The sequence below is a fragment of the Heloderma suspectum genome, chromosome 6 (assembly GCF_057233095.1).
Source record: "Heloderma suspectum isolate Gila_16-S chromosome 6, 16-S_ref, whole genome shotgun sequence".
NCBI lineage: Eukaryota > Metazoa > Chordata > Lepidosauria > Squamata > Helodermatidae > Heloderma > Heloderma suspectum.
The window spans coordinates 27,051,393-27,076,772 of record NC_139463.1 but is presented as its reverse complement, the minus strand read 5'-3'; the positions used below and the strand labels follow the sequence as shown (position 1 = coordinate 27,076,772).

The 25,380-nt window shown below is 46.6% G+C and overlaps 1 protein-coding gene across 1 annotated transcript in view; it reads left to right on the top strand.

The window, feature by feature from the left end:
• LZTS1 (leucine zipper tumor suppressor 1) overlaps positions 1 to 20,337 on the top strand; it is a 69,478-nt gene extending 49,141 nt beyond the window's left edge. The window contains exons 2-4 of the mRNA XM_084803890.1: positions 9,111 to 9,595; positions 13,973 to 14,803; positions 16,844 to 20,337. Coding sequence (XP_084660016.1) covers positions 9,251 to 9,595; positions 13,973 to 14,803; positions 16,844 to 17,512 — 1,845 coding nt within the window. The 5' untranslated portion in view covers positions 9,111 to 9,250 and the 3' untranslated portion in view covers positions 17,513 to 20,337. The remainder of the gene's footprint in view (positions 1 to 9,110; positions 9,596 to 13,972; positions 14,804 to 16,843) is intronic.
• The last annotated feature ends 5,043 nt before the right edge of the window (positions 20,338 to 25,380 follow it).

Here is a 25,380-nt window from a genome sequence, read left to right as displayed (position 1 = left end):
TCTTCCACCAAGGATCCTGTTGTCCCAAGGGTCCTTGGCAGGGTGGGAGCCATTTTGGGCATAGCAGCTTCCACCTCCCACCCCCACCCCAGTTCAAGTGAATGGAGAAATTGCTCAATTCACATGATGAATGGAGGGAGAAACTACCCTGTTGAACAGCATCTGGAGGTGGGGAATTGCCCCAAAGGTCTTCAGTGGTGGCAGTGGGATTCCCATGGGATTCCCACCTGCAGCCATTTTTCACCTGAGAAGCTTTTTCTCTCTTGTGCAAGTGAATGGATAAATTGCTCCATTCAGTGGCATAGAGAGGAAAACAGGCTGGCAGGAGCCTCAGCATGGCCTTGGGGGTGCAGTGGTGCCCATAGACACCATGTTGGGGACCCCAGCAGTAGGACAATCCATGCTGTGCAGAGAAGACTGCATTTCTGGCACACAAGTAAAGGTGCTTCCAGATGAGGCTTTTATCGTGCCATTGCCTTGACCCATTCACGGATTTTTGCGGGGAGCCCAGATGTCGTTGCCTTCCACTTGTAACCCTCCTGTGTTTTCCCACCGCTTCCTCTGTCTTTTCCCTTACTGCCCAAAATCCCGTAAGGAGAAAAAGATGGCATAGCTCCACAATGCCTTCGAATTGGTAGCACCAGGAGCTCTCTTTCTGGGACCTAAGTGTCTGGTATAGGACTATTCAAGGGTAGAGAAGCCATTGTGGTATAGTGGCTAGAGTGATGGACTGGGAGTCAGGAGATCCAGGTTCTAGTCCCCACTCGGCCATGGAAGCCCTCTGGGTGACTTTGGGCCAGTCAAAGACTCTCAGCCCATCCTACCTCACAGGGTTGTTGTTGTTGTGGGTATAAAATGGAGAGGAGGAGGATTATGTACACTGTCTTGGGTTCCTTAAGGAGGAAAAAAGGTGGGATATAAATGTTTGATGATGATGATGATGATGATGGTGATGATGGAGAACATTCCATCCTGCGAACCCTCACCTCCAGTCAGAAGCCATCTCAAGGCAATTCTTCGCCAGTTCAGAGCCATTTGAATTCTATCTAAAAAGAATCTATCTACCTAAAATTATTTCTAGACCACCTTTAAGGATGGAACTCTCTCAAGGTGGAGAATGGAGAGCTACTTTCCAATGGGCCTCTCTTGCTTCTGGAGTGAATTTAGATCTAGGCTGGGATATGGCAGCTCCCCTTTCTATTATTATTATTATTATTATTATTATTATTATTATTGATTTCATTTCTATACCGCTCAGTAGCCGAAGTTCTTTGGGCAGTTCACAACAATTCACAAAATCAAAAACCACAGATACAAGATACTAAAATACAGCCAAAAAAAATTCAATATACCCAATTTAAAAGAATTTAAACAGCTAAAAACCATTTCAGTAAAATACTAGACCTGTTAAAGGTGCTGACGTAAATGCCATTAAATGCTCGGGAGGAGAGGGCAGTCTTAACCTAGCACTCAAAAGATGACAGTGTTGGCGCCAAGCAGGCCTCAGTGGGGAGCTCTTTCCATAATCGGGGGGCCACCACTGAGGAGACCTTGTCCCTTGGAGGAAGGCCTTAGATATTGATCATAATGTCGAGGTAGGTTCAGGTCAGGAGAGGCGCTCTGTCAGGTACTGTGGTCCTGACCCTTGTAAAGCTTTGTAGGTTAACACTAGCCACATACACAGGAACTATGATGAGGTGTAGCAGGATGTCACATGCAGCAATAGGGATGACAAGATGCCACCCATAGGGGCAGTGCTTCACATCCCCATTTTCTCCCCTTCCTCGTCTCCAACATTCTGTGCCTCTCCTGTCATGTCTGACACCTTCTATGACCTCATAGGAGGATAGGAGTACATCTCACTCCAACACATACTTTACCTTGGAGGCCTCCTCTCAGACAGCATTGCTCCTGTGAGTGCCCAAAGGAAACTGAGCTTGACCCAGGGACTGTGGGCTTTTACAGAAGTGGCTATACTATAACACAGGAGGTCAGGTGGCATTGTGAGGGTGTCAAGGTAGTTGAGGGGATGGGGTTGCTTGCTTGCTTGCAGTCAGCTGGAAAACCCTGCAGAGCTGAAGGATTTTTGTGGCTGCATATGGTCAGAAATGAGAGAAGGAAAACCTGAAAGGGATTGGAAGACAAGTGCTTCTTGCCTGTCAGAGTCCATTTTCAATGGAAGCTGAACATTCAGGAGATGGGTTTGGAGTATCTTGGAGGAAGCAGACCCAGTAGGAACCTCTTGTGGCTACAACATGGGCATCAATTCATTTGAACAGTGCTCTCCTGGAAGTGATCCGACAGCTCTTTTCTGTGGTGCTTTATCTGTGTCAGCCCATTCACACAGATCAGTCATCACATGATATTGCTGTCATGATGCAGCCATCATGTACCTGGATGTCTTTCAGTCCTCATCTTCATTTGAAAGAAGCCTGAGTGTGCATAACCACCTTTGCTCACACTCATCTCTTGTTAGTTTTGCTTCTCTTCTTCCTTCCCCTCCCTCTGTTGTCTCTCCCACTGTCAGCATTTAGGTTACGGGCTCTTTGAGGCAAAAATGTGTCCTGGTTATTTGTATTAATCTGTGATGTGGCATGTATCTAAAAGGTTTCAAGTTCCTAAAGGGTTGTCACACAGAAGAGGACCACAACCTGTTCACAAGACGTGCCACAAAATAATGGGCTTGAGTTACAGGAAAGCAGATTTCAATTGAACATCAGGAAAAACTTCTAGCAGTCAGAGCAGTCACACAATGGAACCAACTGCCCAGAGAGCTGGTGGGCTCTTTGTCGTTGGAGGTACTCAAGCAGAGACTGGGCAGCCATCTGTCAGGGATGCTTTAAACTGGATTCCTGCACGGAGCAGGGGGTTGGACTCGATGGCCCAAATGGCCCCTTCCAACTCTTTGATTCTGTGTGCAGTGAACTAACCTGTGATATGTTCTGATCTTCAAAGTTAGCACTGTGTCATGACTCCCCCCATACCCAGAGTGTCCCTAAAAATGAGGTGGAGTTTGTGAGCGATGCAGCCAGTGCTCACAAGCCTCCATCTCCTGCACTGCCCTCAACATCTTCTTCCTGCCCATCAGTGACCATATAACTGCAGGTGAGTTGCTGCCCCAACCTCTTGGATGTCCACCATCTGGTTAAGAGCCACCTCGGTGTCTGCCATAGTATGGGCCCTTCCTTGACCTCTGTGTGAAGGATGGCCTGCTGTTGTGAAGAAGAGGGTATTTCAGTAAGTGAGACCTGCCAAGATTCCATCTTCTACACAACTATGAAAGGTACAAGAGGCAATTTGGTGGAGGGCAGGCTGTGTCTGAGCTAGTGGAGAGACAGCAGTCGAAGTGGAGCCTTCAGCCATGCATAATAGCATGGTGGGAAAGCTTGGATCCTCCAAATCAGAATGAAGGTGTCCCAATACAATTTTAATCTGTGAAATGCTGGAGATTATGTAAGCATTCATACTTAAAGCAGTGGAGCTGCATGACTTGCTTTTGGCCCATTCTCTACAAATTTCACCTGTCCACGGTTGGTTTGTGCCCAAGGTCTAGCCAAACTCAGGCTTAATGTTCATGTTAGCATTCAAGTTGGTAGCAGAATGTAAGTAACAAAGGGCGAGAATGTTTTCCTCCTGAAAATTGGCTGGATTCAGATGGCCCATTTGCTACCTATGTTCCCCAGGCAGACATGACATGGGCAGACTGTAGCTAGGGATGTGTGAATCAGGAACATTTGAGCTCGCCGAAGTTCTCCAAATTCCATTTCAAAGTTCATTCCAACTGGAGTCGATATCAGATTGTGAGTTTGGGTTTTTGTTTGTTTTTTGCATGAAAATCTGTGCATGTTTCCATGCATATTTTTCCAAATGCACACATCAGTTGTGCACAACTTTGATAGATATGCATTCTTCTCCCATTGATTACAGCATTTGTGTGCACATTTTTCAAAAGTACGCATTTTTTCATGCACATTTTTCAAATGTACACATGCTGTTGAATGCATTTGGGGGGGAGCCTGTGAATCACGTTGCAAGCTTGGAAATGTATGGATTTCAACTGCAGATTGTGTCCGAGACCGTGTTTGATCGGTAAATCCTGATCAAATATGAACTGAAATGAATTTCTCAAACATCCCTAACTGTATGGTCCTCTGTCCTCCTTGCATGGGCATTCCCTTCTCTGTTTCAGAGCTAACTACATCTGCATCAAAATTTTCTCTAACCATAAGAGTATTAACCCAAAAGTCAAAAATGGGTATCGAAGCTGTGTTTTGGGCTAAGCACGGACATGAGTGCAGAGATTATACTAACCATACATAGTCCTCAAAGTGAAAAGAAGGGGGAATGTCTGGCCAAGAAGGGAGAACAGGAGAGGAGCACATGAGCTTTGGAATACTCCCAATTGCCTTAACCATTGTTAGGGGACTGAGCATGGTTGCATCTGCCTAGTAGCTGAGGTCCTACCTTCATGTGGTACAAAATCATCTTCCTCCAGTATAGATCCCAGCTGTTGAACACTGAAATTTGGTATTCTCACAAAAAGCAAACATAGACATGTGAGCCCAAAGAAAAATATACCTTTCGTTAGGCCAGCTGAGTAACAGCTGGAGTTTATATTTTCAAAAATGAAGCTTAATCCAGACAAGACAGAGGTGATCCTGGCTAGTCAAAAGGCAGATCAGGGAAAAGGGACTCAGCCTCTTCTGGATGGAGCTACACTCACCCTGAAGACTCAGGCTCACAGTTTGGGTGTACCCCTGGATTCAGCCCGAATCTGGATGTCCATGTTTCAGCAGTGGCCAGGAGTGCATTCCCACAGCTCAGGCTAGTGCACCAACTGTGCCCATTCCTAGAGAAGTCTGATCTGGCCACACAGTCACACACATCTTAGTTATATCCTGTTTGGACCACTGTCTCTGTGGAGCTGCCTTGGAAAACTGTTTGGAAACTTCAGTTGGTCCAGAATTCTTTGTCCAGAGTGGTGATTGGAGCAGGCTACAGGGAGCATGTGACTCCCTGGTTACAACAGCTTCCTCCTCCCCTGAACTGTGGAGGTGACACCTTCTCAGAGCCTTGGTGGGTGTTTCATTTGGAAACCCAGAGAAATTCCCAGCTCTCAGGAAACCTCCTCTGAATTCTTGCCTTCAGGACCTTCTTATAGGATCCCTGGAAGCATCATATTGGCTACTACAGGAAAGAGGGTACTAGCCTAGAAGGACATTTTTGTTCTTATGAACACATTAAGCGGCAGCTGTGAGAAGCAGAGCGGGGAGGGAGAGGGAGCAGAAATATCTCCTGCCACCAGAAAAAGGTAGAAAAGTGGGCGAGCTGGATCTGTGTTCCACCATTTCCTCTTCGTGACGCTATTTCTGCCATCAGTCACAGCCACCCCTTTCCCCTCTCAAGTTCCCCTGCAATCTTTGTTCTCTCCCACGCACAGCCTTCTGCAGCTGCTGGGCTGGAAACCGTTTGTTTTAAAGCCAGGCAGGAGAAGGAGGGAGAGGAGGATTTTATTTTAGACCTGTGCTTATCGCCTTTGGAACTTGGAGGCCATTTGCATGGAGAGAGCAGGGCTCCGTGTCTGCCAGGGAGACTGAGACACAGCCTCCCGAACACCCACAAGGGTGGAGAGCAGGAGAGCTTTCAGAGAGCAGCGGGGGGCAGAATGGCTTCTGCTCCATCGCCCTGCTGCAGTGAATCAGCCTCCAAAACATTCCCCCTCTTTCCATTCTCCCTGAAGGAACTTGGATTGAGCTCGTTTTGATTATACCCTGATTTTCTGCCCACCTGCAAGCACTCCACTCACCCTGAACCTTTGAAATGTTCATCAGGAAGTTAGAATAGCATAGCATAGCTTAGGTTTTTAAAAATTATTTGCATCAGCCAAAAGCCATTGCACTTAATATATCATACATAAAACACAACAGAACGGATAAAATGGTCGAACTAAAAATTATGAAGCTTCTTTACACCAACAACAGAATACATCAAATATAAAACGCTACTAAGCAAATTGAACTACCAAACTAAAATTTAAAAAATAGGCTCCAGGGCACCACAGTAGACCTTATTCTTATAGTGGCTGCTTTCATTTTTGCAAACTTTGATATCACTTATATATCTTGGTCCACAAGAAGGAAGGATATATACATGATGAGTGCCCTGAGAGAGTGGAGTGCACAAGGAAGATACATTTCTTCTCTTCCTCATCCTCCAATAACTGAGAGATGCTTTAGGAATGAAGGAGTTTTTCCTTGTTCACCCCAAGGAAAGGAAAATATAGGGGAATCAGCTCTCCAAGCACCACTGAGCTCTAATGTTGGGAATAACACACTGTGTGTGTCTAATACCGCATGCCTTCAAGAATGATACATGAGACATTTGCAATAATTAAGTATTGCAGCAGCATCCATGTTGAGGGAGGGCAAAAACTGCAGGAAATTATAGGGACAGCAAATAGCAAGAGGCGTATTTGGGAGTAAAGATGAAGAGTGTTTGGCTAATCCATTGTGAGAGCCAAGATGGTATAGTGGCTAGAGTGTTGGACTGGGAGTCGGGAGATCTGGGTTCTAGTCCCCACTCAGCCATGGAAGCTCACTGGGCAACTTTGGGCCCGTCACAGACTCTCAGCCCAAACTACCTCACAGGGTGGTTGTTGTTGTGAGAATAAAATGGAGAGGAGGAGGATCATGTAAGCCGCCTTGGGTTCCTTAAGGGGGAAAAAAGGCAGGATATGAATGTAATAAATAAATAAATAAGTAAGTAAGTAAGTAAGTAAGTAATCCTGACTATGATGGCTCGAGTGCATGATTCAGGTAGGAGTAATCTGGATGGTGGTCAGGCTCTTAACTGGACTTGGTTAAAGAGAAAGAGTTAAATTATCCATCCCTGCCTACTATGATCCCAACCATTTCAGTCCCCTCCCAGTTGCATTTTTTAAAATGTGCACATTAAACGCAAAAAAATGTATTTTTGCATTTAACGTAACTCATTTGGCCCTCTGGGAGATCATCTTCCCCCACCCACCTCCACCATGGCTTTCTTAAGTTATTTATCTTGCATGGGTTCTTGCAAGTTATCTTGCATGGGCTTAGTACTGTCTACACAGACTGGCAGCAGCTCTCCAGCATTTCAGACAAGGGTTTTGCCCATCCCCACTTGGAGATGCCACGGACTGAACGTGGGACGTCCTGCAGGCAAAGCATGTGCTCTGCCACCAAGCCACAGCCCCTCCCCAAGAAACAGAATAATAGAATTCTTTAGAATTCCTAAGATCACAGCAAGCTGGCTTATACTGACTCAGACCATTGGTCCATCTAGCTCAGTATAGTCTTCACCAGAGGTGTCATAAGAACATAAGAAGAGCCCTGCTGGATCAGATCAAGGGTCCATCTAGTCTAGCACTCCGTTCACACAGTGGCCAACCAGCTGTCGACCAGGACCCCACTAGCAGGACACGAGCACAACAGCACCCTCCCACCCATGTTCCCCAGCATCTGGTGTACATAGGCTCACTGCCTCTGGTACTGGAGGTAGCACATAGCCATCAGGACTAGTAGCCATTGGTAGCCTTTTCCTCCAGGAATTTGTCCAACCCCCTTTTAAAGCCACCCAAATTGGTGGCCATCACCACATCCTGTGGTAGCAAGTTCCATAGTTTAACTATGCGCTGTGTGAAGAAGGACTTCCTTCCATCTGTCCTGAATCTCCCACCAAGCAGCTTCATGGGATGACCCATTCTAGTATTTTGAGAGAGGGAGAAAAATGTCTCCCTATCCACATTCTCCACACCATGGATAATTTTGTAGACCTCTATGATGTCTCCTCTGACCCTCCTTTGTTGCGAGTTAAACAATCCCAAGTGTTGTAATCTACTCTCATCGGGGAGATGCTCCAGCCCCTTGATCATTTTAGTTGCCCTTTTCTGTCCTTTCCTTCTTGCACCCTGAGAGCCAAAGTCAATTTCAGAGAAGCCCTCAGAAGCCACATTCCAGTGGTGGGTACAGCTGAAGGCAAAAGGAGTGGGCCAAAATACCAGCATGTTTTGGCCCATCCCTCTACTCTGCCACTGAGCTACAAATACTACAGATTCACTGGTTGTCCTTGGGACTCATCTCAGCCTTGGGGTGAGCTCCCATCTATAAAATATAGACAAATGTTGTATTAGATGTCTTCTAAATGTTTAATTCCTTCATAATATGCTGCATGTATAGGTGCTATCCCTGTAATGACATGTACTCTGCAGTTAGAGGCACCTGTGTGAATGATCTGCTCTGCATGCACTTTTACTTCATGCTTTGTGCTTACGATGCAGTTGTCGACTGGATTACGTTCAGTTGATGTGGCAGCCTGGAATTGTTTTTTTTTTTTTAACGGCCTTGCTCAATGGGAGGGGATTTGGAAGAAAACACAATAGCTACACCATAGACCACCCTTCCCAACCCAAATATTTGCACTCCAAATATTTTGTACTACAACTCCTAGCAGGCCTGCCCCACTATTAGGCAGGGTGAGGCAGTTGCCTCAGGTGGCAGTTGCTGGGAGGCAGCAGCAAGGTGTTCAAGGAGAGAACTCTGTGCCTTGCAGCCTAGTCTGCGCCCCCTAAGTTAGCCTGCTGCCTTCAAGTTCAGTGAGGACATTGTCCCGTCTTTAGTGTTGGACAGATTCATCTGCCAGCCCAGTCAGCTTTTGTACATGGAATGGGAGGGGGCGCCATCTTCTCCTTTGCCTCAGGCGGCAAAATGTCTTGGGCCGGCCCTGACTCCCAGAATTCCTGGCCATTGGCTATGCTGGCTGGGCCTGATAGGAGCTGAAGCCCCAACATCTGGATGACACCAGGTTGGGTAAGATAGATGGATGTTTTCTTGGCTCCACCCTTTGGGTTTTATGAGTTAGCAATACTAGTTTACCATCACCTATGAGGCTACTGTCACCATTTTACAGATGAGGGAATAAGGCTGAGAGTTGGCCTTCCCAACACCGCGCAGTGTGTCAATGGCAGTGTTGGGTCTTGTATTCAAGTCTCCCTCTATATATCCACTGCAGCTGTATTCTGTGAAGATTTAGTTAAGTGCTTCACCAGTTCTCATTTCTTTCTCCGCTCTGCTCAGGTTTGTTGCTCCTTGGTGCAGTGCGACTTCTGCTATGACCACAACACCAGCCTTCTCTCCCGGCAGTCAGGACATCCTCCTAGAAGACACACCCTGGGCGTTCTCTCTTCTGTGCCCACCCTCCACCTGGGAATATCACCATGGGAAGCGTCAGTAGCCTCATCTCCGGGCACAGCTTCCACAGCAAACACTGCCGGGCATCACAGTACAAGCTGCGCAAGTCGTCCCACCTGAAGAAACTGAACAGGTACTCAGATGGGCTTCTGAAATTCGGCTTTTCTCAGGAAACTGGCCACAACAAGTCCAGCTCCAAGGGCAACAAGAACGAGGACTTCTTCTACATCAAGGTCAACCAGAAGGCTCACCAGACAGACTACGCACCACTCTCCGGTGGGGAGCTGGGGCGTCAGGCTGGGACGAGCAGCGTGGACTACGGCACCCCAACACCACCAAAACTAAAGCCACACTCCAACCAGCTGGAACTAGTGAGTTGTGTGAAACCCGCTCAGGGTGTAACAAAGGCCTCATTTGTGTCAATGTAAGAAGAGCTCTGCTGGATCAGACCAAAGGCCTATCAAGTCCTGTTTTCCACAGTTAGGGTGGCCATGGGTCCTGCTTTACAGAGGTCAGTCCTCTATTTGAAGTGCTGTCAGAGTACAGTCCTCGATTGGAAGGTGTCCTCTCTTTAAAGGCCTTTCCAGCACAAAGTCTGCTTAAAGGTATAGAACCATAAAAAGGGAGGGAGTGCAGGAGCCTTGAAGTTGCCCATTGACAACACCTGGACAGCAGCAGACCAAACAGGCAGGCACATGGGTCACCTGATCACAGTCTTCCCTACTATATCAATAACACATACACATACATATACACACACACACACATGAAGCCAGAGCCCCCTTGTTGCTTTGCTGTTGTGTCGCTTTACACCAACCAACCGCTCTCTGTAGTATTTCTGTTTATATTACATTAATTATTTCTAAATTTGCATCTATGCATATACAATATTATGCAAATCTGTGTCTTCTTTTGTCCTCTTTTTATGGTGACGCATATCAAAGTTTTTGGCAGTGCCTGAGTGGCCACCTTACCCACAGTGCATCTGGGAACTCACGAGCAGGACATGAGGACAATAGCCTTCTCCCACTGTTGCTTAGATCAGTTGTTGTTTAGATTAGTTTAGAAGTGTCCCCTGGCATGGGGAAAGCAACAGCATTCTACAACAGCTTCACTGCAGGGAGAAAGTTATCGACTTCTTGTCTTGTTCCTGGGCTTCCCAGAGGTATCTGATTAACCACTGTAGGAAAGAGGGCTTGGTCTAGCTCTAGCAGTGCCCTTCATGCATTCTTATGTTCAGAGGCAGAGGAGTTGCCATGAATTGCACCAAAGGAAAGACTGAGGCAGACAAGGGTGGCCTCTGCAAATTGTACACTGAAGACGTGGTCTAAACAAGCAGTAGTGCAGCTTAAGGTTGCAAGGCTGGTTCAGTAATCTTCAACCTTTTCAGAGCCAGGACCCACTTTTAACACAAACATCCATTTGGGCATCCACTTCTCCATTTTTTTTACCATGGACCTGACTTTGCACAGGTTCGGGTGTAGCCCTTAGTTTGATACAGCAAAGGCTTCAAGCAAACTTACACAGCTGTCAGAGTTGGACACATTGTGCTTGCCCCATCTGAGTGAAGCCATACCCACTGGCACTCTAGGCATGGCCTCTGCCTGCCATGGTGCACCCCATAGCTCCCTGAGAGAGGGGCCTGCCCCACAACAGCAGGAGTGGGTGTGTGCATAACTCTGTCCCTCGGCCTACTAATCTCCCGCATCTTCAAACTGTATTGACTACAAAGCTATGTGCTGGTTAAGGAAGTCTCTCCTTAGTGGCTGAATATGCTACTGCAGGCTTTGACTACATTTAAATTAATGAAAATTAATTATTGTATTTTAAAAACAAAATAACCTCAAGGTGCACACACCTAGGTTCCCCTTAGTATGCATGCCAAGTTTCAGGTGTCTAGGTTTCACAGTCGTGGTGCTAATGTGCTGATGGTTGGACAGACAGACACACATTCATCCTCTACTGTTATTATTATTATTATTATTATTATTATAGATATATTCACATGGTGATGGTGCTGCTATTGGGACCCACATTAGAACAGGTCAGTCCTGACCCACCAATTCAAGACCAGTGCATTTCGTTAACTAATGGGTATGGGTAACACATGGTGAACACAGCACCTCCAAAAAATAAACAAGCACACTCTTACGTGACCATCTTAATTGTTCAGTTTAGTCACTCCCACTGAATAATATTTGTCCAAACCAGGGGAGTGGGGGGAATTATAGCCTTCCCTTCTAACAATTAGAAATCGCTTTTGTTTAATAAATTATAAATTATCTTGCACTTCCTTCAATGTGTAACTTACATACTTCAGTAAGGCTACCTGTAATAAGGTTTTGGCAATATAGGAATATATTTAAAGTGCAAACCTATGCATGTTTAGACAGAAAAAAAGTCCTACCATTTCCAGCTTTCCCCAGACAGCCATGCTGTCTGGGGAATGCTGGGAGTTGAAGGACTTTTTCTGTCTAAACATGCATAGGATTGTGCCTCTGACTGATTAATACATTGATGAATCTGTTTAAAAAATAAGCAAATTATTTAATCAACTGACATGGTATTCCTATGGTTCCACCATGCCAGGTGACCTCTGTGCCAGTATGACATTGCCATGAGTCTGTGCAGTAAGAGCAGCACCTTTCTTTGGGACTGCCTCTCTCATCCCTTCCTCTGTCTTCCCTCTTCTCTTCCCCCACTTCTGTTCCTCATCCTTTTAATTGTCCACCCTTTCATAGCTCCGCCTCCTCTACTAACTGGCCAGCTCTTTTCCATCCTTCAACCAATGTTAGATTGGTTCGTGAATCCCCAGTGCCCATGTCTGACATCATCAGCAGGCACCATGACTCACAGCCACTTCTGATCAGCCTTGACTACTGCCTTCCAGGCTGGGGGAGACAGCCCCACCACGCCTCTGCTCCGGCTGATCCCATACCTTCATTTCCCCTCCTCCCCTTAAAATCTAAAAAATATAAAGGAAATGTATGATCTTTGAGTTGTCATGTCTCAAGATATTAGAAGTATTCAGAGGAAAATAATTTCCAAGTAAACTTTTGAATTGGTTTGAATATCATGTTTAAAGCATACCACGTGCACTTTATTGAAATGTATTTATTTATTTGATAGTTTGTTTTTAAAAGGTATAAACTACTCTTCATCAGCGAGGGATCCCAGTACAATGTACAGAACATTATAAAAAGACAAATACAATATAATGATAAAATTCCAAAGGAAGAGTCATAAAAACTATTCAACAAGCAAAGAAATCAACTGTTAACAATCCAATTGAAAATCCCTGGGCAAAAAGGAATGTTTTGATTTGGCACGGAAGAGAAGGAAAGGTCGGTGCCAATCACATCACCCTTGGGAAGTTGGGGTGACTACCACAGAGAAGGCCCTGTCTTTTCTAAATGCATAATGTATTTCTCCTATTCATAGTACTCAGAGAAGGGTCTGTTCTGAAGATCTGAATGCATGGGCAGCATTATTTTTCTCCTAATCAAATATTTCAGTTCAACTACTTTTAGCTGTTAGATAAGCTTTTCAGAGATTTATATAGCATGCAAAATTAACATGTTATACTTTTTTTTTTAGTTTGGTTCATTACGGATATGAAATAAATATGCTGAATCAGATCCTCATCTATTTAGCACAGCAGAAACTTTTCCAGGAAAAATTCCCATTCAAAATTTTTGGGGGAAATTAAAAAACACCCCTCCTGGCAGTACCTAAGATTTCCTAAGATTTCAAGCCATAATGGACCTAAGGTCCATTATGGCTTGGAGCAGGGCCTTTAGTGTCGTAGCGCCCACTCTCTGGAACTCCATACCACTACAGATTAGGCGGGATGCAACCCTGCTGGGTTTTCCTGAAAACTTTCCTTTTCCAACAGGCATTGCCAGAAAGGTAATAGTTGTCCTCCATGAAGACTTGTTTTTGTACATTGCTTAGATATGTCTTTAACACAAGCGATTCAGAAATATTGCCAATAAATAAATAAAGGCACAATCCTATACATGCTTAGACAGAAATAAGTCTTACAACTCCCAGCATCCCCCAGCCAGCATGAGTTCTGGCTAGTTCTGACTGAAACCCAGAATAGAATCTCAGCCCCACCGTTATCAGAGCCACCAGCCTCCACTGGCCTCTTCTCTGGCAATAGGTAGAAAAGGAGGAGGAGATCACCTCCTGCCAGAGCTATGAGGAGAAGCAGAGGCATTGCCAGGAGGAGGTGGAAGGGCTGAAGCAGAAATGCAACAGTGAGATCAAGCAGACGTTGCAGAAGAGCCAGCATGGCTGGCTGGGGGATGCTGGGAGGTGTAAGACTTATTTCTGCCTAAACATGCATAGGATTGTACCCATAATAAATCACTGAGTGTGTGTGTGTGTGCGCGTGCGTACATGCATGCATGCGTGCGTGCATCTGCAGAGGACCCTCATGCCTTTTCCAGTGGAAGCTTGTGGCTTCGATAACGATGGGGCTGAGATTCCTTTCTGGCTTTTAGTCTGAACCAGCCAGAACTCTAAAGCACCTATCCAAGGCACTGACCCCTGTGGATTCAGCACCTTGAACACCTCCTTTAGAGTTCTGGCTGGCTCTGACTGAAACCCAGAGTGGAATCTCAGCCGCACGGTTATCAAAGCCACCAGCCTCCGCTGGCCTCTTCTCCGGCAATAGGGAGAAAAGATCAAGTGCTGGACGCCCCTCTGCCTGCACTAACTGGCCAGTTTCTCCTTCTCCCCAGGCCACGGACAAGAGTGGTGCAAGGCCCACAGCCTTCAAGCCAGTTCTCCCTCGCTCAAACACAGCCATCCTCTCTTCCCCGGAGCACAGCAGCAGCCATGCCCCCCAGCTGCTGCAATCCCAGGACAAAACCAAGGATCCGGACGTTAAGCCTGCGCTGTGCTCTGGAGGACTGTCAGACTCAGGAAGGAACTCTATGTCGAGCCTCCCCACTCACAGCACGGCCAGCAGCTACCACTTGGACCCCCTCGTCACTCCCGTGGGGCCCATCAGCCGGTTCGGAGGCTCCGCCCACAACATCACCCAGTGTGCCATCCTGCAGGACAGTAACATGATGAGCCTGAAGGCCCTGTCCTTCTCTGACGGGGGCACCAAGATCCTCAACCCCAGCAAGCCTTCGTCCGCTCACCCGCATGCAGCTGAGAAGAACTCCTGTGTCCGCTCGCCCATCTCCACCGAGGAGTCAGCAATCCAGGAGTTGGAGCAGAAGCTGCTGGAGCGGGAAGGTGAACTGCAGGAGCTCCAGTGCAGCTTCGAGGAGAAGGAGATCACCTCCTGCCAGAGCTATGAGGAGAAGCAGAGGCGTTGTCGGGACGAGATGGAAGGGCTGAAGCAGAAATGCAACAGCAAGCTCAAGCAGACGTCGCAGAAGAGCCAGAGGGCCCAGCAGCTACTGCAGCTCCAGGTGTTCCAGCTGCAGCAAGAGAAGAAGCAGCTCCGGGAGGAGCTGGCAAACCTGATGAAGGAGCAGGACATGCTGGAGACCAAGCTGAGGTCCTACGAGAAGGAGAAGACCACCTATGCTCCGGCACTGGAGGAGACACAGTGGGAGGTGAGGCTCTGCTCCGTCTTAAGAGAGGAAAGCTTGGGCCAGTCTTTTGTGGTGGCCAAAAGGAGGCACTGTGACCAGAGGTCAGGCAACTATGCATGCAAAAATGTTGCTTGCTTACGTTTCATCTGCATGGACTAGCCTGGGTATTGATCTTTTGTAGGTACTCGTTGTGACATGTAGTGATGGAGGTGGATTCAGAACTGGGGGAGTTCGGAAATCCACAGCCTATTACGAGCTGGGCCCAAGTTCCTCTGAATGTAGGCCCAGCTCATAATAGGCTTTGCTCCTACCTCCAACCAGGCTTCCTTGGCAGTTCTCCGCCTTTCATGCAAACATCTCCTCTTGTGAAGGGGTTGGGGAACTGGGTGCTCAGAGGGCTCACTGATGGAGCCAGAAGATACCTTGGAGGTGTCTCCCTCGCTAGGCTGGACACTCCTGAACTGAAGGCTACTGGGATATAGTAGTTAGAATAGAGGTGGTGAACCTGTGGCTCTCTAGATGTTGTTGGGTTTCAGCTCTCATCAGCTGCAGCTGGCATGGCCAGTGGTCAGGATGGATGGGAGTTGTAGTCCAACAACACTTGGAGGTCCACAGATAACCCACCCTTGGGTTAGAGTGTTGGACTTAAACAAGGGGGAGTTGGGTTCAAATCCCTACTCAGCCTCTATGTTTACTGGGTGACTTGGGTCAGTCACTATCTGTTAATTTAACCTACCTCATAGGGCTGCTGCGAGGATAATGGAGGATGTACCACATACACAGTCCTGAGCTTGTTGGAGAAAGAATGGGATCAAAAAGTAATAAATAAGTGTTGATTGGAATCAGTGCAAAACTGCTACAGCATTTTCGTAACTTTTTTTTTTTTCATTAAAAAGAATATATTCTCATCATTTCCGAGGTCTAAACATGATAACATTCACTGTACAGCATGCCAGTTCCTGATCTGCCTTTTACTGAGAGAGTTTAAAACAAAAGAAAATATGATTTGGTGGTGGAAGTATTGGTAGAAACAAAATGGGATTGTGCCCGTGTTTGTGTTTGTGCGTGTGTCCATGTTCATGTGTATGTGTTCTGTCTTTTTAGACCCTGCTCTGATTTCACTGAATCTGGTGGCTTGCTCTCCAGATGATGTTCCCAGAATAACAACGGATTTTTTAAAAATCCCAGCATATGACTGGAAGCCAATATTCAGTTATTTAAAATGTAACCATTAATAGGTCTGTGCATCTGATGTTGGCAACTGGACCTCATGAAACTGCCTTATCCTGAGTCAAGTTGTTGGTTCATCTTGTTCAGTGCAGCCTACTTTGGCTTGCAGCTGCTCTCTTGTGTCATTGGTAGATGGCCTAACGTAGCCTTTGCTACCAAAAATCCTTTAGGAGGGAGCTCAGGCAACACACACCTCTGCACATTTGAACAATGCATATGGGGGGTTATGGGGCTGCATGCACTAGCCCTGCCCCTGCCACCTAGTGCCCTCCCCCCTTCCCCCCCTGCAGTCTACACATTCAGGCTGCATCAGAAAAGGTTCTATGTGCATACCAATTAAATGCCTGACTAAACAAATAGATCTTTTACAGGCAGGAGAAACATAACACAGCGGGTGCTAGATGGATTTCTGGGAGCAGGGAGTCCCACAGCCTGGGTGCTGCCACAGAGAAGACTGTGTTCTTCAAATGTTCCCTTCAAATGTACCTCTGAGAAAGGTGGGACATGCAGGAGGGCCTCTCCAGATGATATAATCCAGGGGTGTGCAACCTCTGGCCCCAGGGCCATGTGTGGCCCTTGGGCTACATGCGGCCCTCAGACTTTCAAAGCTCTCTGCAAGTGATTAGTTCAGACCTTTAGCAAGAATGATCTGTCTATCTGTCTACAAGGGAGGGAGAATGGGTGGGCCTGCCCACTTTTGACTCTGGCCTTGCCTACCACTGGCTTAAGTCCCTTCAGTCAAAAGCCAAGCTGAATTGCCCGGCAGTTTTGGCCTCAGGCAAGCCAAGTTCTAAATGGCCTGCTGACTCCTATTGTTATGTGTCCCTACAGGTTTGTCAGAAGTCTGGTGAAATCTCTCTCCTGAAACAGCAGCTGAAGGAATCCCAGACCGAGCTCAACAGTAAGACCAATGAGGTCCTCAGCCTGAAAGCTCAACTGAAAGACATCCGGGCAAAGATGGAATTGCTGGAGTTGAAAATCCAGGACTTGGAAGAGTCACTGCGGGCTAAAGCCATGGAGCTAGAGGTGTGTGAGAATGAGCTCCAGCGCAAGAAGAATGAGTCGGAGCTGCTGAGGGAGAAGGTGAACCTGCTGGAGCAGGAGATTGCGGAGCTCAGAACGGAACTGACTATCCTCAGGGAGGAGATGAAATGTGGGGTGGCCTCCGTGGGCCTGGAGGTTTCTGTGACAGAGGATGCCCAAGCCCTGTGGAGGGAAGTGGAGAAGCTGAAGGCAGAGCTGCGGGAGGAGCAGGACAACAATGAACAGATGACAGTCGGCTTCCAGCAGGAACGGCAGACCTGGAAGGAGGAAAAAGAGAAGGTGATCCACTATCAAAAGCAGCTGCAGCAGAGCTACCTGCACATGTACAAACGGAACCAGAATCTGGAGAAGATGCTCCAGCAGCTGGCTGCAGGAGAGGATGGCAAAGAGCCCTTAGAGCTTGACCTCCATGGTACTGATGTCCCTTACGAAGACATCATTGCCACTGAAATCTGAAGGGTGCTCTGCCTTCTTGCCCACCATGGAGGAGATAGGTCTCTCTTTCAACCAGGAGTTGTGTACAGTCCAGGAGAGCCACCTGTTTGTTGGTTGAGGTCCTTGTCTGGCCAAAATGGATCACCAGTTGTTGTCATGCCATATCTGTGTGTGTGGGGTGAGGCACTTTCCCCAACTCATTGTGCCCAACGCATCTCACTGGGTGGGCAACTGCTTCTCATGCATCCCGTCGAGAAAGGGCAAGGGGTGGGTGTTACCAGTTGACTGCTCCGTCAGGGTAGGATTCAGTGCCGGAGCTCCTTCGGTAGAAAATATGCAAGCATCTCCATGCCAGATAGAACAGGTAGCTCCCTCTTACCCACGCCCCAGGTACAAATGCCAAGGGCTACCAGAAAAGGGGAAGTGTAGCCCCATGGGCATCCCCTCCAGCCATAGGAAACGCCATTGCAATTCCCTTGCAGCCTCTGAGCTGTGAGACAAGGACGGTTTACTCTCCAAGAGCCTCTTAGTTGTCATGTGGGAGGACTTTGGGGAAAAGTGCAGCCTTTGACCCTTCATTCCTTTGGTTAAGGAAGAGAAACAGAGGGGGGGGGTAGACAAGCACATACACCTGCACAGACACACAGTGAGACTCCCATCACAGGTCCTCAAGGGTATCCTGTCAGTTCTCATTGGCTAAAGTTGTATGAGTGATGTACTATCCCAGACTGAGGAGGATAGTAAGAGGATGCTGGGATATTTAGAGAGCAGATGGAGTGTAAGGCTTTTTCTCCTTTTCTATGTGGAGGGAAAAATAGCCCCCTTCCACTGGTTGCCTGTGGAGGGCCCACTTTCTCCAAAATAGTCCTCCTGTTAGAAATGATTAGGGAGGTACGAGAATTTTGTCTCAGTTGGTTAAGTGTTAGAACTTGCCCCATTTGCGGATGCAAATGGGAGTTCATTTCTCTGCCAAACTCGCATATTCCCGAGTTGATGGTCGCATTTGAGCTATGTGTTCACCAGAAAAATGTGTGCTTTAAAAATACGCAGTTTCACGATTTCGTCCATAAGGGTAAAAGTAGTATTTCGGTGCATACTTCAAAAATGCGCACCCAAATGTGCACTTTTCCCATTGCAGGAAAAAAAGGGGGGGAAAACTCCTGTTCATGAATGAGGATCAGGCGAACCAAGCGTCAAAGTGGAAATCAGAAAACCTCAACGAGTTCAAGCCTCGCTGATTGTCCCATTCCTAGAAATAATGGGCTATTGTTCTAAGCCAGGGGTGGGCAGATAGTAGATCTCCAGATGTTCTGGCTTCAACTTCCAGAAGCCCTTGCCAGCATGGCCAATAGTCAGGAATGCTGGGAGTTAAAGTCCAGTTATCTAGACATCTACTTCCTGCCTACCCCTGGTCTAGGCTACTAGAAGCCATAGTCTGGCATTCAGCTACTGGATCTTCCTTGTTCTTTGCTCATCATTTAGCTTTGCCTCTTCCCTGAGCAAGCTAGAGTTGGGAAAGGTGTATTTTTATTTATTTTTCTGTGGGGAGGAAAAACCAACAACCCTGAAATGACCTTGTGTTTTTGAATGGGAATGTTTATATATTTGTTGATCTAAAATGTGAATATTTTTTATGGATCTTTTTCATTTTGCAAATATTTAGTGTTTACTTTTTCACATTTCCTCTCTCCCGTTGTTGCCTCTGAAAAGGATGTTTTGAACCCATGAAACCCCTTGTTCCTTTATCCAGATATCCCAGGGGCTGTGAAATGTAAAGGTAGTAAAAGGATACAGGAAGGGCACAACCAGATGGGCACCCAACACTGGGGAACATGGGATAGATGTTCCATAACACAAGCATATGGCTCAAAAGTTTTTAGATTAACTATCTTCTTGGGAGAAGGAATCAATAATTTAAAAGCAAAGCCAGGACTTACTCCACAGAGGTCTCTGCATTCTCCTTGTACAGGGGTTCCCAACCCAGGACAGACCCAAAACGAATGTGGCACAGAGCAGATAGCAACACCTGGATGAGGAAAATCTGCTTCAGGTCTAGTAGCTGTGGAAGAGCCAGTAGTTGCCAGGGCAACACAGGGCAGGACATCCCGACTGGGCAAGCCACACCAAGAAGGGAGGTATGGCATCGTTACCCAGGCAACAGTTATGCAACACCTCAGCAAGAGAGGCCTACATTTCTCATGGGATTTCCCAGTGAGGCAGGGAACATGCACCGCCTGTGCCAGCTTTTAAAGCTACCAGGCCGTGGGCCAGGAAGGAACATCCCACAGGTCAAGCATCAGCCTTGAACCTTGCCCTGGGAAGGAGGAGGATCCTATGCAGTGGAGGCTGGTGGCTCCGATTTCTGTGGGACTCTGAATCCACTCTGGGTTTCAGTCAGAACCAGCCAGAACTCTAAAGAAGCTGTCCAAGGTGCTAAAGCCATTTGGGGGATAGGGTTCAGCACCTTGGATAGTTTCTTTAGAGCTCTGATTGAAACCCAGAATGGATTCACAGCCCCACCAAAAGTGGAGCTACCAGCCCCTACTGATCCCATGTGCCTTGTACTGGTCTAAGTCTCTTGCTGAGGACTGGGAAGGTGGGAGCAGCCTAAGAGGCCCATGAATGCCATTGACAACAGGAAGCGTGTTGGTGAAGCCCCTCAGTGCACACTCCAGCAATGGACACCTGTTTTCCTTCCTCCTTGCCCCAGTGTGAGATATATCGTGCCCCTCGAAGCCAAAAAAAATGGCACTCCCACTTGCACACAGTAAAATATAATATTTAATATGTTATTTATGATGATGATGATGATGATGATTAAAATTTTTCTTTTTTATTTCATTTTTATTGTGAGTTCAAGTAATTCTTTCATGACAACCTTCCAAATAAATTTATCAATTAACTTATGGATTATATCCATTCATAAATATATCAACAAAGAAGACCTATAAACATAATCTAACTCATACTGGCCAAATTGCCCCTCATAGTAAATTAGGCTGTCGTGGATCCTGAATTTCTTATTCCAATCTAAAATAAAGAGACTCCATTTTTCTACATTGAAGACATTCCTGTCTCCCCTTTCCTCAGAAAAGCTCAAGGTGGCTCACAATAAAAGTAAAACCATAAATGAAAATTTAAAAGCATCAATTCCAAATATAATAAGGAACTAATCCAGCAGTAGAAAAAGCAACAATACACCACCAGCAGCAATAAAGGTTATTTACAAAAGAAGGAGCAGTTAAAACTGGAACAATAAAACAACCATCTATAAAACCAAGCACCTTCCTATAAAGGAAGCTTTTTTATAACTTCTGGAAGGCCATTAAAAAGGGGGCAAAATGTGCCTCGCTCAGGAGGGAGTTCCAAAACAAACGCCAACAAGCCCCTGAAAAATAGACACCCTTTAGGGCAGGGTGGGGAACCTATTTTGGTCTGGGGGCCAAACTGACCCCTGACCAATGAAGCAGGCTGGATCATGTCAAAGCAGGGCAATGCCACAAAGCTCTGCCCCCTCTCAGCAGTCAGCTGCCTCCTTTGGGCACTGCTTGCCATCCCAAATGGGACAGCGAGTGATGTCTGATGACTCACTTGGCCAGTGCTTGGAGGGCAAGCCCTGTTCCCTGGAAGAATTGTGCAGACGGGGAACCTACACAGGCTGAATTAGGCTCACGGGTTGGAGGTTGCCCATTTCTGCTTTAGGGACACCCAAAATCTGATCCCTGAGGCAGCCTCCTCAGTCTTCCACACAGTGGGACTGTGCCAGCCAAGGACAGATGCTCCCCATAGAGCTAATCAAGGGCCTCACGGCAATTGGTCAAAAAGGTCCCAATTTATGGCAGTCATGTCAGTGTCTTCCCAAGTGCCAGGGCCAGCCCAAGACATTTTGCTTCCTGAGGCAGAGTAGCAAATGGTGCCCTCACCCAACAAGTCAAGGTACATAGTGCCAGCCAAATTATTTTGGCACCTGAGACAGAAAATCTCACAGACAGCTTTCCCCCTCCCTGGTGGTAAAAATACAACAACAAATGGAATAACTAAGCATTTGCTACCCATTCATGACACCCCAAATCACTCTGCCTAATGGCAGAAGCCAGCCCAGGCAGCTGTTTGCTTGCTTGCTTGCTTGCTTGCTTGCTTGCTTGCTTTATTTTTTTATTTATCCACCTATTTAAATGTACCTGCCACTCCACAGCAGAGCTCTCCAAGTGCTTCCGAATAAAATGCAATGAAACACAATATATGATAAAATGCCAGATACAAAACGAAAGGGCAAAGAATAAAAGACAACAGACTCCAGCTTCAAACAAACCCAAATTAATTCAGTTCAAAGCTTTTTGAAATTTTTAAAGAAGAAGGTTTTCAACAGCTCCCTGAAAGTCATTAGGGAGGATGCCATGCGAAACTCTGCAGGCAGGCAGTTCTGTAGCTGGGCCTGCCTTCAGTAAGAAAGCTCTAGATTTCAAAGCTACCTGCCATATTTTAGATGGGTAAGGGCCATAGGTCAGTGGTAGGGCATCTTCTGGTAGGACTGGGAAAGACCCCTATATGAAACCCTGGTGAGCCACTGCTAGTAGATAATTAACCCACATTCAGTGGTTGAGTGTGGGTTGTTGAACTGTGGGTTGTTTGTTGAACCATGGGTTAGCATGTTGTCTGAACCCGTGACATTTTCTGCATGTTAACCATGCAGTGTGGCTTGTTAACCACCCTGAACAACCCACCAGCAAACCATGGGTTCTCAAGGTGGCTTGTTGGAGAAAAATAAACCACACTGCATGGTTAATAAGCCACCCTGCGGAACATGTCCTGGGTGCAGACAATACACTAACTCACGGTTCAACAAACAACCCACAGTTCAACAACAACAGTGGCTGAGTGTGGGTTAGCATATTGTGCGAACCCAGTCAATACTGAGCTAGATGGGGCAATGGTCTGATGTCAGTATAAGGGAGCTTCCTATGGTGGGAGTACTCACAAGCTAGCCTCCTTTGATGATAGTGCATTGGGGGCAGGGGGGAGACATTCCCATATATGAACTAATTCTGTCCTGCTGATGCTAGAGCTTTTTGGCCATCCCAAACAACAGCAGCTCCCCGTATGTGTTCCTAGTGCTTTCATTGCAGGAATTGTTCGTGCTAGTGTGGAACATCCCCTGCTGTTCTCGAAGCCCTGCTCTTGGTGCAGCATTTCTGCAAATTTTCTCCATTTATGCCATGAAAATTGTATGTGATGCACAAGGCTATCTCGTGTGACATAAACTAATGCAAGTGCATGCCCCTAAACAGCCGTCTTCAACATCAGCTTGAGATTCCTTAAAATGTTGCACGTGAGACATTTCACTAAGGAAAACTTGCAGTTGGAGCCAATTCACATGAGTAATTTGGCATCTTCAAGTGTAGCAGTTCCCACAGTTTGGTGAATGGTAAAGCAGTTGTGAGGTCTGTTCAGCACACTCCACCCACACTGACTGAACCACCACAGGATCTACTTTTAGCAGCTCACAATAATTTGGCATATGTGGGTTAAGTGGCAATGCAGGTGCTTGGTGAAGCAATTATATGACTACCATATGCTAAATTGAAGCCAGATTCACTGGCCCTTGTATCCTCCAAGTACTTCAGAAGAGCATAGATTGGACTATCTGGCTTTCTTTTCACAACAACCCTGCAAGTTCATCTACCTCCCCAAGACCAACCACTAAGCTTTGTAGCTGAGGCAGGATTTGAACCTGGGACCTCTCCACTCCAAGACTGACATTGGCTTGGACCCAGACTTAGTCATGCTTAGAGCAGACTCACTGAAATCACTAACTTAAGTCCCATTGATTTCAATGGGTCAGCTCTAAGTATGGATCCAACCCACTGTTTGTTACCCCTGTGTCAGACTTTATGGGTCTGAAGGTACAGCAGGTGAATACCAGAAGATCTACACAGACAATGTAAATCGTATATGCATTTGCACAGAACATTACATTTTCTGAAAATGATTTAGTGCTCCTCGGTGCATTTAAGGGTTGCCCACTATCCAAGAAAAAAACAAGTCCAGCCTGTTCTTGTCCCTGTAACAGTAGTTTAGAGATGTAATATGTAGAAATCAGCATGTGAAACTTGTTATGACAGAGAGATCAACACTACCACCTTCTTTTTGCTGTAGGTCAAAGTGCTGTTAAATGGACTGCTACGTGGGCTGGTTTAGAAGTTGGCAATTATTAAGGTGGCCAGATGCAAATGAGGACAGGGCTCCTGCACTTTTAATAGTTAAGCAATACCTGCTGAAATTCCCTCTTCTGCGCAACTTTTGAAGGTGCAGGAGCCCTGTCCTTTTTTTGCATCTGACCACCCCAAGCTATTCTACACCTACATTCCACCTTGCTCCAGTTCCTGCAAGTTACTGCATTGCAGTCAGCATTCCCTATTGGGGGGAGATGCTAGGAGTCCTATTTTCTCCGTGCAGCCACAAATGATTGGGTGAAACACCTCCTACATCCCTCTCAGCTTGCCCTGATGATTACAAAATCACTCTTGGGCTTGTGAACATGAAGCCTAACAGTGTTCTCTTCTTCTCTGCCTGCCAGTCAGCTAATTGGGTTTGTGCACATATGTTTCTGATTAGCAAAATTTGCATTGTTAATTGCAGTCTTAAAACCAGTCTGCTTGCTGGTGAAGCTCCAGCGAACCCCAGGGGTTTAATTACCTCTGGGTGGGAGGGACTCTCTCCCAGTGCCGTCTGGTTTCTTTCTCCTCCCCTCCACCCACCTCACCTAGGTGCAGGGTACCAGCTGCTGGCAGGCATCATTAAAATGAGATTTCATTTCATTTTCTTACTTAGGCCTTCAACAAAAGGGCAAAATGTCTCCTGTACAAAGTACAGCCCCTCTTCACAAGTCAACTCAGTTGAATTTATTGCATAGAACCATTGCAACAACAACAACAAAAGAGAGACAGTCACAGAAAGAAAAAAGGTTGAACAAGCCACTCAGATCAGTTCATCGTGCACAATCCACAGCAACAGTTTTTTGGACCTTTGCGCTAATATTTTTTAACAGCCACTGCGAATAAGACTACTTGATTAGTTACATAAGGATCCATTTCTACAAGTACTATACACTTTTGCTCAGCCAAAGTTCTCTCAGACATTCCAGCAAAGTGCAAGAAATCTTTTCCTAGGATACAGTTCTCTCTGTCACTTATGGAGCCCCACATATACAAGGGAGTTGAAATAGGGGAACATTTATATACCTCACATCCAATTATGCAGAAGGCATAGTCTGGAAGCATAATTCAGTAAATGCCTTCCTTAGGTCAGAGGGAGTCAATTGAGCAAGACGCTGTCGGTGGGGGCCCCTCACACAGGGGGTCTACTTTCTTACCCGCATTATTGTCAGGTACTATTTATTTCTTCATTTCATTTCCATACCACCCAATAGCCGAAGCTCTCTCGGCGGTTCAGAAAAATTAAAACCACAAAGCTCAGCATAAAACAATATGAAATATGAAACCTTAACACCACCACCCTCCTCCTCCTCCTCTTTGTCATTATTGTTACCACCCGCTGGCTTGCGAGGCAGAGAAGCAATGGCCAAATAGGCATGTTCCTCCGTCTGCACCACCACTGTTGCCTGGTCAAGAGCAAGAGGAGCATGAACAAGCAAGTTGCAATGGTCAGGAGCAGGAGCAGGTCCAGGGGGCTCTTGTCAGGTGGGGTGTGGGCCCTTGGCACATGCCCAGGCATGCCAACCCTTAATGCCAGCCCTGGCTCCTCTTACATTCTTATGCCTTCTGGTCCGCAGATGAGAACAGGATCCTGTGGTGTAGTGGTCAGGGCAGACATCTCCCACCTAGTGCCTTCCAGGGGTCATTGGACTACAACTGCCATCCACTCCAGCC